Below are 18,805 nucleotides of genomic sequence, written 5' to 3'. Positions count from 1 at the left end.
ATAATAATGATAATAATAATAATAATAATAATAATAATAATAATAATAATAATAATAATAATAATAATAATAATAATAAAATAGCGGTACCTGTGGAAATTCCACAGCAGCATATTTCATATGTAATATATTGCTACTGGGCATTCTGTATCATCACCTATCCTACTTTTTAATGTCGGTCCTAAATACGACCTTAAACCATATCCGATGGTGAGGCTCTAACTTTCGGGCTTTGGGGAGTGTGGAGCCACCTTTTAATTTCCATTGCTCCCAGGTCCACTTTGACCCGGAGTGGTAGTACCTGTTAGGGTCTCAACTATGGGTTAAAAAAATACTCTATTAAAAAAAATTTGTTCAAAATAACTGGATTCGGCATTAAGTAACCTGAAAAGGGTTGATATGCCATAAAACAAAATCAACCAACCGTTTGAATGTATAGGATCTCTCAATTGAATAATTTATGATTTAGAAACCGCGACACACGTACATACGTTAAAGGTACTACGGTATTAATATATAAATAATAATAAATGAAATTCAATACGAATCTAAAATATCTGATGTTTTAAATAGGAAGTTCGACCCCTATTACGCTCCCATAAAGACTCTTTAAAATACTCTCCAAAACTGAAATGTTTATAAATTGATGTCTGACATTTATTGTTAAAATTCGACAAAAATCTGAGTTTTCATGAAGGACTTCCAACCTTCTTTGCCACTTTTATATAAAACTAAATATAACCTACATTTGGACTCTTTATGACTAGCAACTGTGACTCAAATTTCATAACGATCGGTTACTTTGCTTAGAAGCGAATCCTGAACAAACAAGTACAGTAGAACACCAGAATACAGCATTAAAAAGTTAGTAACAAAATACAGTACAGTGTCTAATTCACACGTACATAATCAAATAACATTATAAATAACACCGTAAGGCGGGGCAAATACCGTAAATAGGGGCCGGAAAACCATCGTATCCTAGGACCACCGTATCCCAAAGTTCTACTGTATAAGAAAATATGCACATGCTTAATTAATCTCTCTCTCTCTTTCTCTATCTATCCATCTATCTATCTAGTTATCTATCTATCTCCCTCTATTTATCTATATCTATTTATCTCTATCTCTCTCCCTCTATTTATCTATATCTATCTATCTATATCTCTCTCCCTCTCTCTCTCTCCCTCTCTCTCTCTCTCTCTCTATATATATATATATATATATATATATATATATATATGAATATATATATACTAGCATACTAGCAGGGAGGGTCGACGTTGTCCGGGATTTAATGTTGATAACGAATATTTCACACTCCTATATTTTTATATTGTCATTAAAATCTGTGAAATCGCCCGGGAGGTAGCTTCACATGCCTCCATGCAGTAACTTAGTCAAAATATATGTTATTCTACATTGCACACTAAAAGGCCTACTGTTTCTTTTATAAAATTATTTTATATAAACTTCTTTCCAGTTTACGAAAAATAAAAAAAAACATTAAGAAATTTACGTGTTGGGTTTTAAACTACAATCCACGTCATGCAAAAACAAAAACAAACACGTAAGTCTTATAAAATTCTTTGCAGTTAATGAAAAAAAATTAGGAAATTTACGTGCGGAGTTTGAACCTACAGACCACGGCATGCAAAAAAAAAAAAAAAAAAAAACACGCTATCAACTTACTCACGGTAGAATTTCCACGACATGTTGTTTTATCATTCTTGCTAAGCGACGACATGGAAAAATGACTTCATCGATGATAGATGAATTAAAATAATGGCTTCGATTATCGATTATCGGTAATTATCGGGGGTATTATGAGACAAAACTTAACCTCGATCACTCCCAGATTTATACACTAAAGTTCTGTAAATTTAAAAGAAAATCTGTTCAGCCATTTCGGAGTCTATAAGGAACAAACTCACACCCAGACAAAGTTGCATTTACATAATTGTGGAGATAGAGATACACGGAGGGAACCAAGAAGAATTAAAGGAATTCTTTAAATGGAGAATTATCAGGATAATAAAAAGCTCAACATGTGAGGTGGAGCTTAGATACAGAAGAAAAATAAGGGGAAAACTACAATATAAAGCTATATACTAATGTATATAAATTTAATCATTCGTTCAGTAAGAAAATTACATCATTATGAATAAGGGATGTAAATGCTCTTTGAACAGGTATTTCGAAGCCTAATGCTTCTCATCAGAAGAGAAGAGGAGAGGTTAGGTAACTAGTAAGAAGTGTGACGTCTAGCGATAAGTACATACATGGGCTCTCCTATGAGTAGGAGCACTTTGATGGCAGAAATTATGGTTTGCACTTAGGCTAAAATCAATAGTCTATCATAAAAACAATAGCGATGGTTACGATTATTGATATCGTAAAACATAAGTGTTTAGCTTGATTTAAATATTAGAATTTATCGCACTTATCATCAGCAGGTTTGTTTGCTGAGTTGATAGAACACCGAACGCAGAGGATTTGGATTTCAGATCTCACTGTTTGTGGATATGCATATTAATGATGGGACGATTCCAATATTTTTCCCGATTCCGATACAATTACCGATTCCGATACAATTACCGATTCCGTACTAAATTACCGATTCCGATTCTTTATAAATCTCTAAATATTTTACTATAAAAGTGTTATTTTGTCCCGATTACTGTAAAAAAACACATGTTAAGTGTGCCTATATTTTCTCAAACGTAAAAACACATTTGTGAGAGGATCATCTAGAGATGTTAGTCTTACTGGAAGTTTAAATCAATAAATATTTATTATTTTATTATTACTACAAGCAGTGGAAGATGTTTCTTAAACCAAAATCAAATAAAAAAGATAATTAATGGAATCGGTTTTGGCATCGGAAAATAGGCTCAAATTTTTCCAATTCCGATACCCCAAAAAGCTCACATCTTTCCGATTCCCGATTCCGATTAATCGTCCCAACACTAATACATATACATATATAGTACAGCATAGAATATGCGTATCGCAAATAAGTTACACACAAGAGTTGGTTTCGCTCCTAACCTGACGAACTCACCGGAATTAAATACAAACGTTTTTTGTGTAGCTATTTATTACTAAGACTAAGCTCTGCTCATCTATTGAACATTCTTGAAGTAACTACTGAAAATAATAGATATGCATACTTTTTTTCTATTCCAAAATATAGGCAAGATTTCATTCTAGATTGAACTCCAATCTATGATTCCCTCTTGCGAAACTTTCACAAAAAAACACTCGACTAGCTACAACCATTATAAATAATTTCTCCCACTCTTTATCTGTGCCTAAATCTAAACGCAGTTTCCCTGAACAAAGCTTCTTCCCCATATTTGCTCCCCCGTGGAACACTGTTCCGATGGCCTACTTCCCGGTTGAATACAACATGGTAACCTTCAAATCTTGTTGAGCCGTCCCCATAAATAATCAGATTCTACCCAATTTGCACCATCAACGATTACTACACTACCACCTTATATTCATTAACCCTAATCCTCGAGTGGCTTTGAGAAGTGATGACTCCCAAGTAAAAAAAAATGTATATACACATAATATACTGCGTAATATTTTTAGTGTTTATTTTAGCGGTGCTCAATACGTGAGTAGAGCTTAGTAGTAGCATAGACATATACTAATCGCGAGTAAACTTCACAAAAACGTACATGTTTCATTTCTGAAAGAAATCATCAGGCTAAATATGATCCCTGAAATAGCTTTATTTTATATAGTAAATAACTAATAACTAATGGTCCTTACAATATGAAGACTAATACAATGATTTCATGATATTAATTTGCTTAAAAGCAAAAGTATTTTCTAACGAAAGACTTGGGACTAAACGCTTTTGTTTTTAACTTATAGTTTTAAAGATTGAAAAAAGTTCCATGGTACACACATATATAACTGATTACATTTTAGCAATGGGAAAACAAATTAAACCAATGAGGCCTCCAGAGCGCTGTTGGAACTATTCCTTTTGGTATCACTGTCGTTCTTCTCCTTCGTAGGGATAGGCAGAGGAACCTCCAACACAAAGTTATACATTCATTTACTTTTTCAGTAATAATGGCTCATATACGACATTAAAACAAAAAAAAGTGCCCCTTAGTATCCTCGGGGGGGGGGGGGTAACAAAGGGCAAGAAAAACCTATGACCGTCTTGCTTTCCTTCTGACGGTTTTACTACCGCGACGACTGCTGCTATTTCTCCTCTTATCAACTGCCGTCTTAGCCAGCAGTTGTCCCCGCAACAGGTAGAAAGGGGAGGGGGAGCGCCAGGTAGCGCTCAGGTAAATATGGCCTTATAAAAAGCAATCAGTGGGAACAGGACAACGATGAAGGGATCGATTGAAAAAGTTGTGTTTTAAGTTATTCTGAAATTGATGCAGAGCCGAAAACGGGAACCTTGTAGGTCTTGTTCGAACTTGGCTGTCAGTTTATATATATACATATAAAAGGACGTTCGTAGATAGATGTAATGTAACATTTAACTGGCAACAGCTTGTCCAGGTAAACGACGTGACTGCTGAAGCAACAGGTAAAAACAAAAAGAAAAAAGTTTAAGGTAATGCGCAAGCGTAGTTGTCGCCATACCGTGCCACGTTCAACTGGTTCGGCCAATCGGACGGCTTCTTATTCAAAGGAGGTTAATGTGGCACATGGAGACCCAGTACAAATCATTGGTCTCACTTTTCACTAGTAAAACACGGAGCGTTTGGACGAGGTACATCGGTGTTTTTATTATTTATTTTTTTTTACTTCCTAAAACGTTAACATTTACGTCCTGAACATCATCGCGCCATTCTTATCACACACGATGGCCTCGTCGCATTTACTTGCTTTTTTCTGTGCAACAACCGGTAAAAATTGTGAAGACTTAGGCGTCGACGAGGAACAAATAGTACTTTTGGTTTACTTGTTGTTTGATGTTGCTAATACCAAGGTAAGTTTTATGTCTTAACAGTTTTTTAACTTGTTGTTCTTCACACTCTTCCATCAAACTCGTTAGCTCTAATTTTTTTTTTTTTTTTTTTTTTAACATTTCTAGAAGTGGACTAAGAACTTTGTTTATAAACTTTTTTCTCGACTTATTAATCTGTTTTATGTTCAAATGTTTTCGTCGTTGTTATTATTATTATTATTATTCCTTTTTAGTTTTTGTTCAATTGTAGCATATAGACTGTTGGAATATTTCGCATAAAAACTTTTGTTACAAATGTTGAATACGAGCTGTGCTTTTTCTTTTTAGATTCAAGTTAAATTCAATTTTTATGTTATCATTTGTTGGTACTCCTGCAGTGAGTGATCCGTGCTGAAATAACGTTATTATTTAAAAAGACCTTCTTAATATGGGGAGGGGGAAAGTGTTTTGTACCTATTCTGTACTTTAATCTTACAATTAAAACAAAAAAACAACTTTAATTAAACGTGGAAATAAGATTTAAAAAAAAAATAACGCGGGTCACTCTCTGCATTAGCACCCATTTAAGATGAGTGACAGTACATAATAGCTACAAAATTCCCTTTCCTCCCCATGTTAAGAATGGGTTTCTAAATAACGTTATTTTATCACGGTCCGTATTCTGCACAAGTGCCAAACTTTGGTTTAAAAAAAAAAATTATTCCTTGTTCTGCAATTCTTATTAATGTATTTTATTTAATGATTTGTTATATATAATTATTGCGGCCATTTCTATATCGACCTTATAAATTGATAGCACTTCACAAGCTAGACATAAGGTCAATTGAATCTTAAAAAAAACAAAAAAAAAACAAAAAAAAAAAAACATACACCCTCGAAAAGAGTGGCACTCTGGAAATCCTGCAAAACTAATGTTGTCAGTCCCGTCGTTATTTTCTTCTGGACGAAGGCGCAACAAACAAACAAACAACCCCTCCCCCCTTGTAAAGAAGGAAGTAAATTCCGAGATCGTGGCTTTTTTGAACAAGTATGAGTAACCATGCCAGTAGTGACTGGTATGTTTTGGTTTTGTGTACTTCTGTAGAATACGAACTGTACTGAAATAACGTTATTTAGAAACCCATTCTTAATGTGTGGAGGGCGTTTTGTAACTGTTCTGCACTTTTGCATAACAATTTAATAAACAAAAGATACCGTAAAAATTGAAATTCGCTGTAAAATCCTATCCAAAATAAATGGCACAGTTCGTATTCTACATAAATACCTAGTTTATTATTTTAACTTCATTTTTATTGATAAATCCCGTTTAGGATCTCTTTTTATAAAGACGTTTAAAAACATATGTATATATTCATAAAAAAAAAGGGCATGGCCGCGAGCAATGAAAACATTGGATTAAGTTTCTCTTTCTCTCAATGACTTTATTGGCCGTTTAATTCAGGACAAAAGGGCAATTGAAGACGATTTGAAATTTCAACAAAACCAAAGGAAATATATTAACGACACTATTATACTATTGAACTACTTTGTTTATTTCGACTCGTTTGTACAAACTTGTTTACTCCCCCCCCCTCTCTCTCTCTCTCTCTCTCTCTCTCTCTCTCTGTGTGTGTGTATAATACAGGTTTGTTTACTTATACAGGTGATCGCTTTGCAACATCACTACATCAAACCACAACCAAACGAAATCTCTGAAACGATTCTTACCGAAGATTGTAAGACACAAACCGGATTGGAGGAGGAAGTTATTAAAAACTCGCAACCTCTAGAACATGTTCTCGACGAGGTTAGTACAACTATTTTGCCGCTTGTGTGCATTGGTGAATTTTTAAACCAACGCATTTCAGGTGAAAACATTACGTGCTTGCGTGTCATGGCGAAATTATAAATTCCAAAAAATTACGGAAAATAATCCAGTAGAAAAATAGACATTTACGAGTTTTATCGTATGTCTATTTATTTATCTTAATGTGAGAGTTGTGTAACTAGTCCAATCTGACAAACTGTCTTATCTCTTTACTTAAATTTATGGTCCGCCATTTTTAAACTCAAAATATAATTGTGGATAACTTTTTTGGTACTAATGTAATTTTTAATTGGCACTAATTTCGACATCACACGTAATGTTTTAATCTGAAATAAAGTGCTTTAAAAGATCTGTCTACACAAGCATCACTTTGTCTTTTTATTATTAATCAACTCTTAAAACTTCCAAAATATTAGGTTGGTGCAAAAATGTCTTTATATATATATATATATATATATATATATATATATATTAGTTGAATGTAAAAACTTTTTGCACCAACTTAATAGTTTTAAAACCTCGGTTCTTGTTTAGAATTTAACCTTGAAAAAAATTAATGGTTTACATATCCGTCACGGAAAGGAACTTTTATATTTAAAAAAAAACACGTTAATAGGTTAAGTAGCTTTATTTTTGTAAAGAAAAAAAAAACATTAAGCGATTAATGTGAAATCTGTAGCATTACAAGGCTGTTTGAATTGTGGAATTATCTACCTTTGTTTGAGTTTTTTTTTTTTTTTTCAGCTTACTCAAAATTTTCGTTTCCTTTTCAAAAGTAAAACTAGATTTTTTTTTTTTTTTTTTTTTTTTTTTAAATATGGCATCTTCGTTCCGTGACATGATTAAGATTTTTGGGTTTTTTTTTTATTAGGTTCAATTCTAAATAAGGACCGACCTTTTTATACTTGGACGTCAGCTGAATAACTTCACATTAAACGAATCCGCTAATCCACCCCCCTCACCACAGGCCAACTCTCCGTTCACTCTCCTTTACCTGTATATACGTACAGAGGTGCGTCGACATTTTTATTTATTACCTTCGACTTTTTGGTTTGTTTTGGAAGTTTTGTCATTCTTAATTGGTCCAATTTCATGTATTTATCCAGACAATACGGTTTCCCTTGTAATACCAGCGTATCATTTCCACATAATACGTGCGTTTACAAACGACTGTAGGCGTTCTTGTACAACGCTCCGCTGGCGTATAGTAATTAGTTTATTTACACACCGTTAAAATAATTCGGCAACAGTTCTTATCAGAACAAGTTAGCTCGTGTTATATATATTAGCAGGCCGCCCGGCATAGCTCGGTCGTAAAATACATAGATATATTTTGATTAATACAGATTGTGTTTATTATATTGGACCCAATATATAGTAATCATTTAAAAAGTTAAAGACTCTTGTGTCACCACCGAGAATCGAAACTAAAACGTTTAGCTTGTGATTTAGTTTTTCCTTTGACATGAATGCCTGTGCTATGAAGACATTTTTGCTGCAAGGTTAAAAATTATAACATGAACCAATAGCTATTACGTTACGCATGCATATGCCTAATGCCGTCGTTCGGCCTTCACCTGACAAATTCCATTTCTTTAATTTACACTTTTACACGGATTTTTCTCGGCTATAACCCAATTATAAAGTTTTGCATGGGTTCGAATACCCTATATATTAAGTTTCATGTATGTAGACCAAAAATTGACAGGAGTTTGGTAGGCAAAATTTTTTAAACAAATATATATATACGCATACATGAATATATAGGTTTGTTTACTATAACCTTTTCACTAGTGATGGGACGATTCCAATATTTTTCCCGATTCCGATACAATTACCGATTCCAATTCTTTATAAATCTCTAATTAGTTAACTATAAGATCATCTCTCTTGATTTTTCGTAAAAACACATGTTAAATATGCAGATATTTTCCTAAACGTCAAAATTACACTTGTGGGTGATTATCTATCGATTTTAGCTTTATTAGTACTTTTTAAAATCAATATTTTATCATTATTACCAGCTATGGAAGAGTTTGGTTTTTAAAAAATCGAATAAAAAAAAGACCATTAAAAGAATCGTTTTTGCATCGGAAAATAGGCATCAATTTTTCCGCTTCCGATACCCCCAAATCTTCCGATTTTTCCGATTCCCGATTCCGATTAATCGTTCCAACACTACTTTTTACACAAGTATAAATCATGTAGAATATCTGCATGAATAAAATTACACGTAATAGTAAACTAAAGATGATCATCCCATGAGAAAACCGAAAAAAAAAACTGATAGGGAATTAATTAAAATGAATGTTTAAAAGAATATGCAAATTAGGTAGATTTTTTTTTAAAAAACAGATGAATGCAGTTCCACGACCCATATATAACAGTTCTATTTTCTTAAATAAATAGAAAAGGGTTTTTTTCACACTAATATCAATACAAAACAAAAAAATAATTTTTAGCATAGACGTGTGCTTTTTTATTCGCAGTTTATCCTTTGAAACCAGTACTTTATACTAACGTGTAATAACGTGCAGAACTATATTTTTGTATCTATACAAATGTTTTGTATAAATAAAAACTCTGTACTTCTGCAGAATACGATCTGTGTTTATTTTAGATAGGATTTTCAAGTTAGATTCGATTTTTACGGTATTGTTTTTAAATCGTTAGGTGAAAATGAAGAATACTTTAAAAAAAAAAAAAAACCTGCAGTTGCATTACAAATCAGAGTTACGAAAAAGTTGTCAAAAAACAAACGTATAACAAATGCGATCAAAAGCAAGATAAGTTATCTACCTAACTGCATAAGTTTTTAGTGTTTTTATTTAATGTAAAATGTGTATTCGGTTCGAAAAACAAGTAATATTAAGCGCTACCGATGAACAAGAAAAAATGATCCCGATGTCTTTGAAGACTCAAATTTTTCAAAATAAAACAAAATGGTGGTAGAAACCAGCCCACTAAATGTTACCGTGACATTTATTGGGTGGCTTTCTACCATTTTGTTCTATTGCTTATTTTGAATTGATTATCGAGACTTAAAAGATGTAAAGAGACATCGCGGCCATTTGTTTTTGTTCTCCGGGAGCGTTCTGTTACTTGTTTTTCGAACCGAATAAACATTTTACATTAAATAAAAACACTAACTACTTACCCAATTAAGTAGAAAAGTAACTTGTGTTGCCTTTGATCATTTATTTGTTTTTTATTTATTTATTTTTTGTACAACTTTTTCGTACCTGTGGCTTGTGATACAAACCCAAAAGCCATGTGTTAAGAACGAGTTTCTAAATAATGTCATTTTAACACAGTTCGTATTCTGCACAAGTCGTCTTCAAGTCCAACATAAACAAATTCTTGATGAGCTATTCCCTTAACTAATCCAATTTATCAAATTTCCACTACTAACGATGACTACATGTTCCCCTTGACCGCTGTACGTTCATTAACCTTATCCTCGAGTGACTTCCGGGCCTTAATAAGTGATGGTTCCTTTGTAATTAAAAAAAAAAGTACCAAATTCTCTCATATTTATAACTTATGTTAAACCTATGACAGAAAGAGTATCTTCGAAAATCCATGGGTTAAGTACTTTTCTAACGTATTAACGTGAGAATGGAGGATGTTTTGTAACTTTGTACTTTCGCATAATTTAATAAGATCCCATAAAACTTGAATTTAGTTTTGAAATACTATAAAAAAATTTTGGGTTTGTATTACTGTACACATAGATTCGAAAAAGTTGTCAAAAAACAAATATATAACAAATGTTATCAAAGGCAAAATAAGTTACTTTTCTACCAAACTGGATATATTTTTTGTGTTTTTATTCAATTTAACATGTTTATTCAGCTCGAAAACCATACAGTGTTTACCGATGTATTGGAACATTCAAGATGGCGTCTGATTCTCTCTTTAACACGGTAAGTGTCGGAAAAGATGTTATAAATAAAAAAACCGGATAAAATACTGTTAAAAACTCGCTCAATATATGTTACCGTGACATAGGTTGACATATATTCGGCGGGTTTTTAATAGTATTTTGTATAGTTTTTTTATTTATAACACCTTTTTCCATACTTACGGTGTTAAAGAGGGTGTGAGACGCCATCTTGAATTTTCGAATACATCGGTAAACACTTTATGTTTTTCGAGCTGAATAAATGTTACATTGAATAAAAACGCAAAAAATATATCCAGTTTGGCAGAAAAGTAACTTATCTTTCCTTTGATAACATTTATTTGTTATATATTTGTTTTTTTGACAACTTTTTCGAATCTGTGTACAGTAATACAAACCCAAATTCTTTTTTTTTTTTTTTTTTTTTTTTTTTTTTTAATAGCATGGTACCTTCTCTGCAATACCAATTTCTTTCTTTTTAATTGGTCTCTTTAGTACAGTATAACCCGGATATATGAGACCCGAATGTAAGAAAAACTGTGCAAGATATTTTCTCTGGTCCTAAATTAGAGCCTGCGTTAATGTCCCATCGACGAAATGTAGCATCCCTCTGCCTGTTCTACAAGTACTTTAACGGTGAATGCTCCGACGAACTGCAAGCACTTGTACCCCCCCGGGCGTAAATACCCCCGACAAACCCGACAAGCAACAAAATCCCACTCCTTCACAGTTGAGATCCCTAGATGTAAGAGAGCATTCTACTCCAGTACTTTCTTCCCCAGAACCGCTAAACGTTAGAATTCCCTTCCGGGTTCCTGTTTCCCCAACTGTACTGACATGCAGAAGTTCAAGTGTAATGTGAACCGACATCTTGCTGCCAAACTCCCTACATAGTACCCCTGTAGCTTATGTTCCTGATAGTAGCCCTCTACATAAAAGTGGCAATGTGCCTTGTTTGGGGTGAAAATGTAATCAAAAGAAAAAATGTACAGTGTAACCCGGATATAAGAGTCGTATGGAAATACGTACCACTAGACTTCGGAATTCCTATCCGGTCTCCTGTCTCCCTGACTGAACTAACATGAAGTTTAAATGTAATGTGAACAAATGTCTCGCTGCTCAACTTTCAACAGTCTCCTGCTAAACACGGTCCTAAATAGTAACTACTTATGTTTTAAATGGCAATATGTCTTGTTTGGGGTGAATTAAAGTAAAATAAAACTTAAAAATAAAGGTATGAGACCCGGATATAAGAAAAAGGATATGAGCCTTTCTCTGGTCCCAAATTAGAGCCGGTGTTAATGTAGTGTAACCCTGATAGAAGATAGCTGTAGGGGGGGGGGGTCATGAGAAGTCTCTTATATCCGGGTCAGACTGGGTATTGAGATTTCTTTTATTTCTAATAGATACAAGGAAAAGTATAATCTTTGTAATTTTAATTAATATATTTATATTGAATTTTTTGTATTTACGGATTGTTTTAGTAAGAGTTAAAAACTCCTAGTTTAAAAAAAAAAAACTTCCAGTTTAAAAACGCACACTCATTTTCGTGTCCGAATGCAGAAATTCTATTTAATTAAACTACATTACTTTAACTTTTTACTAGTTTTCTGATACTGACACTTGAAAATCACCAGGATGTCGTTCAACTAAAGTTGTTAGAAAAATGACAGGGTTCCAGATAGCAACAAGCTTCACATTTTTCGCCCCGGAAGATAAACCTGATTTCCGGTTTAATACTTCTGTGTGTGATTTCAGAAGAAAAAAAAAACTATTTATTCACTTATTTGCTACCGTGCTATTTTTTGCTAATAGTATCTTTCAATTTCGTTCCGTTTTAATCCTATTTTAAATTGCTCCCCCAAAATCGAAAAAATAACATTCAACAATCGTACGTTCTAATACATTAAAAAAAATTTTTTTTTTTTTTTAATAAAATTTTAACAAACGAAATAATTTAATTTTTAAACGCAAAAAGTCAATTTGGTATACCTTCTGGTATTTTTTTTTTTATTTTTATTTTTTTTTTTTTTTACACAAGTCCAACTCACCATTCACATTGGAAATGTCGACTTTTCTATGTTTTTAGGTATGCTTATAACGAATAAACACTCCCCCCAACCTCCCCATGTTAAGAACGGCTTTCGGAATAGACCCCCCCCCAATCTTATCAGCATGCCGCAAAACCTACAAAAGTTGACATGTTGAATGTGAATGGCGAGTTGGACATAATGTAAAAATGTACCGAATTTAAAACGGAACGAAATTAAAATTTCCATTCCATTTTAAAAACTACTGTAAAACAGAGCGTTTCCCGCAAGTTTTACTTTTTTTTTTTTTTTTACAAGAAAACCACCACTTATCGAGGTCCGAAGGCCACTCGAGGATAAGAGTTAATGTTTGCTTGCATCATTGCTCTCAATTTCATCTGCTTACTCTACAGTCTTTCCTTTTATGAATTTTTAATGTAAAGTTAAACGGATGCTTTATAAACGTCAGTAAATCAGTATTTAGTTCAATTATACCATTTACTAGTGAATCATTCAATAGCGTTTCTTTTTTTTTTTTTGTCTATCTATGATTACAACTTTAACACGAATTCTGCAGTGTTAATTAAAATAAAGGAAACAAAACGTTTCGCTTAACTTAAAATAGATATATTCTAATGTTCTTGCTCCGTCTCTGTTAATCTTAGTGCGATAACATGTGTTATCATTAGGGCTATGGCAAGAGAATATTCGGTGCTTGTATAGTTTAGTCTTGAATATTCTTTTTAGTACTTTGATTCTCGAGTATATATCAGTTAATCTTGTTTTTTAGCAATTGATGTGGTTCTCGGTTGATGAACTGCCTGTGTCAAAGCAAAGAATATTGTCTTGCCTTAGTCTTAGTTATCATCTGAACATGTTGATTTAGTTACAGTTTAGAAGTTAACATTTTTATTCCGTCGGCCACTTATACTATTTTGGGTAAAATAGAAAATATCTGCTTGCTCGTGTTTTGAAATCGAAACTGCGAACCGATGTTAACAAAAACAAAAAAAATAATACAAACATACACAAAAAAAATTAGGATATTTTTCATTTATTTTTTGCATGTGATTTTTTACTGATTTTATTTGATAATTAAACTGCTTTTATGATTGAAAAATCTTTCTAAAAAAAAATTCATTTTTTTCAAAATGAAAGATTCCAATAGTTGTATTCGTTAAAAATTGAGCAAATTGTTTAAAATAGATTTTTGCTCTCAAAATGTTCCGACCTAAAAATGTGGGATTTGGGGGAATTACACCGATTTGCTATTTCATATATGTCGGCCATGAGCAAGTAGACATTTTCTATTTCACCCTCGATTGCAGTGTAAAATTTCACCATTTGGACAGTTTTAAAATTGATTCACATAGAAATCTAGCAGGATAACCACTGCAGAATAGATATACTTCTGACTGAACAGAATTGTTTTGCACGAAGCTGTATACGTCACAAAATATTATGTGTGTAATCCCCTTTCTTTTTTTTTTTTTTTTTTTTTAACAGCCTAGGAAAGATTGACAAGATTTCGTGTACGTTACATTTAAACTTCTGCATAGGTTAGCAGGAAGGAAATTCCAAAGTCTAGCTGTTCGAGATAAGAAACTACTAGAGTAGAAAGCTTTCTGGCATTTAGGAAGCTCACCAGTGAAGAGGTGTGATTTTGTTGCTAAGTAAGTTTGTAGGATACGTAAATCGAGAGGGCACAGGTGCAACTAGTTCATCAGAGCACATTCTATTGAAATAATTGTAAAACAGGCACTAGAATATAACATTGCGGCGATGGAACAGGGGTTGGAGCTTAATAGACAAAGTGGGACCTATTAGAGTGAAGACTTTTTTTCTAGACCCAATCGAAGGAGGAGAGACTAGTGGGGGATGCACCAGTCCATATATGGCAATAATACCCATGCATGGGCAAATGGTGCCCTCGTAGAGGTACAAGATTCTCTCTGGTTTGAGTAATCTTCTAGCACGATAGAGGGATCCCACCTTCTTTGCAGCAGCCTTCGCAATGTGCTCAATATGTTTGTTCCAGTTCATATTGCTTATGAATTGTAGTCGGAGGAGTTTGAAGGAGGGATTCTCAGGCAGGGTGTTATTTGTCATGGGTATCTGTGGTTGGAGAGGCGTCTTATAATTGTTAAAGGATAGCAACTCGGTATTACTAGCATTAAATGTTAACCATCGATTTCATTTGGGATCAAAATCTATAAATCTTACAGATGCTAAACTACTGACTGACAAACAATATGGATTTAGACAAGCCCGTTCCACAGCAGACATCCTAACTGTGATCTCTGAACGTATATACCATTCACTGGACAAAGCGGGGGAGGGCAGAGCGGTAGCTCTAGATATATCTAAGGCTTTTGACAGGGTATGGCATGAGGGTCTCCTCAGGAAAATCAGATCATACGGTATCACTGGTAGAATACTTAACATAATTAAATCCTTCTTAGATAAAAGAAAAATCCAGGTTGTCCTCGACGGTCGTACATCTAAACAATATGATATAAATGCGGGGGTGCCCCAGGGTTCTATCCTTGGACCTCTATTGTTCCTGATATTCATAAATGACCTCCCCGACAAAATTGCCTCTGAGATGGGTATATATGCTGATGACACTACACTCTATGGCAGGCACGACAGGAAGACGAATGAACACATATCTAAAGAAATGGCAGAAACACTAGAGGAAGACCTCCAATCTGTAGTGGAATGGGGACAAAAGTGGTTGGTCGCGTTCAATGCTGCCAAGACTAAACTAGTTTCATTCAATAATTACAAGAAACCCTCTCTACCACCTATAGCAATGGCCAACGACTCTTTATCTGAGAGTCCATCTTTCAAACTCCTTGGCCTAACGTTCACAGGAAACATGAGTTGGAACAATTACATTGAAGGCATTGCCAGGGCCGCTGCAAGAAAGGTGGGCTCTCTCTACCGTGCTAGAAAACTACTAACACCCGAAAGTATCCTGTACCTCTATAAGGCCACCATTCGCCCATGTATGGAGTATTGCTGCCACATCTGGGCTGGTGCATCTGCTACTAGTCTCTCACTCCTTGACAAGGTTCAAAAGAGTCGCAAACCTGATAGGCTCAGAACTGGCATCTAAGCTTCAGCCTCTGTCCCATCGACGAAATGTTGCATCTCTCTGCCTTTTCTACAAGTATTTTAGTGGTGAATGCTCTGAAGAGCTGCAATCACTTGTGCCCCCACGACGTGAGCACCCTCAACAAACCCGACAGGCTGCTAAATCTCACCCCCACACTGTAGAGATCCCTAGATGTAAAAGATCTTTTTACTCCAATAGTTTCTTCCCCAGAACCGCTAGACTCTGGAATTCCATTCCAGGTCCCTGCTTCCCCAACAGTACTGACGTGCAGAAGTTCAAGTGTAACGTGAACCGACACCTTGCTGCCCAAATCCCTACATAGTACCCCAGTAGTTGTTGCCCCTGATAGTAGCCCCCTACACCAAAGTGGCAATTTGCCTTGTTTGGGGTGAAAAAGTAATAAAAAAAAATAAAAAATAAAAAATTTTATAAAAATCTAAATTTTCTGGCTTAACCTTAGTGTTTGAAGAAATTGAAATTTATAGACTCTTGCTCAATTCTTATCTAATGACTCTAACTGGATGCAAATGAGATTTTTATTTTTTTGATTGAAAATAAATTTATGCATCTATTGTCCCTAACAACGGTCAATTTACAGTTTATTTCCAACTCGAAACTTAGTGACTACTTTTAAACGTTTTCGGATCTGTTAAAAACGAATATCGTATTCAAAACTGTATTCGACAAATAATTTTTCTGATATTAAGACATCGTTTTTTGTTTGTTTGTTTTTTTTTTCAAGCTGGTTGTCGCCAAGTTTTTCGTAAACTTCCGTAAAATTTTATATCTAAATTTTCACAAAAGTCTCTTCTGTTAGCTTTGCAGAAAACTAAATAGAATGACGGAACGAGAACATGTTACCCCTATGGTTTAAATAAAGGGTTTGGTTTGAAATTCCGTATAGTTCCCGAGTTGGACCTGAAGAAGGCCGGTTACATCGACTGAAACGTTGTGAAAAGATTCTTATCCTAGTAGGTAGAAAGGTAACTTAGCTTGCCTTTGGCAACATTTATTCGCTGTCTATTTTTTTAAACCGCCTCTTTTTATGGTTAAAAACAAAATGCCCAGTTTTACTGTTGGTCTTCAGTTATGATCTAAATTTGGATTATTTGTTTCACCAAAATGTAAATCAATAGTATTGTCAATTCGTGTGCACGATTTAAAAGCGTTGATATGAGATGATAGAAACTTATTGTAGAATGGGGACACAAAAAAAAAAAAAAAAACTAATGAAATGATTGTTCTGGCTCGGCCGTTTGTGCAGTAATTAATACTGGGTATGTCTACACATTAGACAACGTTGTCACGTGTCGTCTCGTTTTGGCTATAAGGGAGTGGAAAAACTCATCAAAGCCGAAAAAATATATCAGCATTTATTTTAATCGCCGCTTCAGTAATCGTAATATCTTTAATGCTCTAGTTATTGCAAATCTTTACTGTTTTATAAATAGTGCTTTCCATGTGTGTGCTTATATAAGCTTCAGCCCTACTCGGAAATCTTTTCATTTTTATTTTCTTTTAACTATAAAACTTCATTGTGCAGAGACTTTCCACTTTTCATCTCTATAAATTTTAAATTATAATTGTGCAGTTTACGGACCATGCTCTCTTATATATATATATATATATATATATATATATATATATATATATATATATGAGAGAGAACACAATTTAAGATTTTAAATTATTCATGTAAAATATAAAATAGTCTTAAATTGTATTTTTTTTCTGACAAGCTCTATTTTATATCTTGTTTTGAGCTTTTTTTATTTGGCTGGGATCACTATATAAATATTTATACTTATTTATACGGCTCAATTCCATTGACACACCGGTTCTCGCCATATCACCAAAGTCAAGCAACGTCGAGCCTGGCCAGTACCAAATGAGTGACCATTTGGGAAGGCGATGCGCTGTATGTACCGCGAGATAAAATACCAGGTTGGGAAATTGGCGCGGTCTATTCTTCTCTCGAGGATAGATGGGCCTCTCTTAAACCGTGGTAGGCAACCCATGTAGTGATGGCGTCACGGTAAAATAATACCCTTGATAGCCCTGGCGAAGCGTCAAGTATTCAGCTAGGGACAAAAAAACAAACTCGTGTAGTGAGTTAAATTTCAGCTGCTGCCGCATGTTACGTTTTTTTTTTTATATTCGCTTAAGTTTAGCTTGTAAACTTGATTTTTACTTTATTTTGTGTAATATATAAAGCAGTTTCAAATTAAATTGTTTCATGGTATCTTTTTGTTTAAATTTTTAGGTGAAAGTACAGAATAGTTCAAAAGTCCCTCCTCGCCATCTTAAAAATGACTTTCTAAATATTATTTCGCCACTGACCGTAAACTGCAAAAGTACCAAATTTTGTATTATTCAAACAACTATTTTTATCTTGGATGTTATTCTGGTGGAATCCAAGTTTAGCATTACAAATTCCAGGAAATTATTAGAGGATGGGCACTATTGCCAAACGAATTATTTTGCGCTAAATAGTATTTCTGGTTTTAAAAAATTAACCATTGTATGCGTAGAATAAAATATCGAAGCCATCATGTAAATTGAAAAATAAAAATGTCGGCCTTTCCTTCTTCATGAAGTGATTCTTTAATCTGATTGGTCCATTTTTTTTTCTTCGGGAGTGACCTGCCCTTGGAGGGGGGATTTTCTTTCATTTAATTTATTTTGCATTTTTGAACGGAATAAAATTAACGAAAAAATTAAACATTTATTTTACATTTGTACGGAATAAAATGTAGTATGAATAAAAATTATATTTTAAAGATATATATATATATATATATATTAGTGATGGGACGATTCCAATATTTTTCCCGATTCCGATACAATTTCCGATTCTTTATAAATATCTAAATATATAGTTGTATTTTTTCTCCGATTACCGTAAAAACACGTCAAATGTGCAGACTTTTTCCTAAAAGTAAACATATACTTGTGGGGGACGATCTATCGATTTTAGCTTCACTGGTAGTTTAAA

General features: G+C 33.8%; 1 protein-coding gene across 4 annotated transcripts in view; it reads left to right on the top strand.

Moving 5' to 3' along the window:
* The first annotated feature begins 4,307 nt into the window (after positions 1-4,307).
* LOC145246648 (epithelial splicing regulatory protein 1-like) overlaps positions 4,308-18,805 on the top strand; it is a 152,057-nt gene continuing 137,559 nt past the window's right edge. For all 4 annotated transcript variants that reach the window (XM_080108353.1, XM_080108352.1, XM_080108351.1 and 1 more), the window contains exons 1-2: positions 4,308-4,969; positions 6,591-6,734. In XM_080108353.1, coding sequence (XP_079964479.1) covers positions 4,844-4,969; positions 6,591-6,734 — 270 coding nt within the window. In that variant the 5' untranslated portion in view covers positions 4,308-4,843. The remainder of the gene's footprint in view (positions 4,970-6,590; positions 6,735-18,805) is intronic.

Source organism: Euprymna scolopes, chromosome 24, assembly GCF_053919585.1.
Source record: "Euprymna scolopes isolate OS-2025 chromosome 24, ASM5391958v1, whole genome shotgun sequence".
NCBI lineage: Eukaryota > Metazoa > Mollusca > Cephalopoda > Sepiida > Sepiolidae > Euprymna > Euprymna scolopes.
The sequence above is the reverse complement of the archived record's forward strand: the minus strand, read 5'-3'. Positions and strand labels throughout refer to the sequence as shown.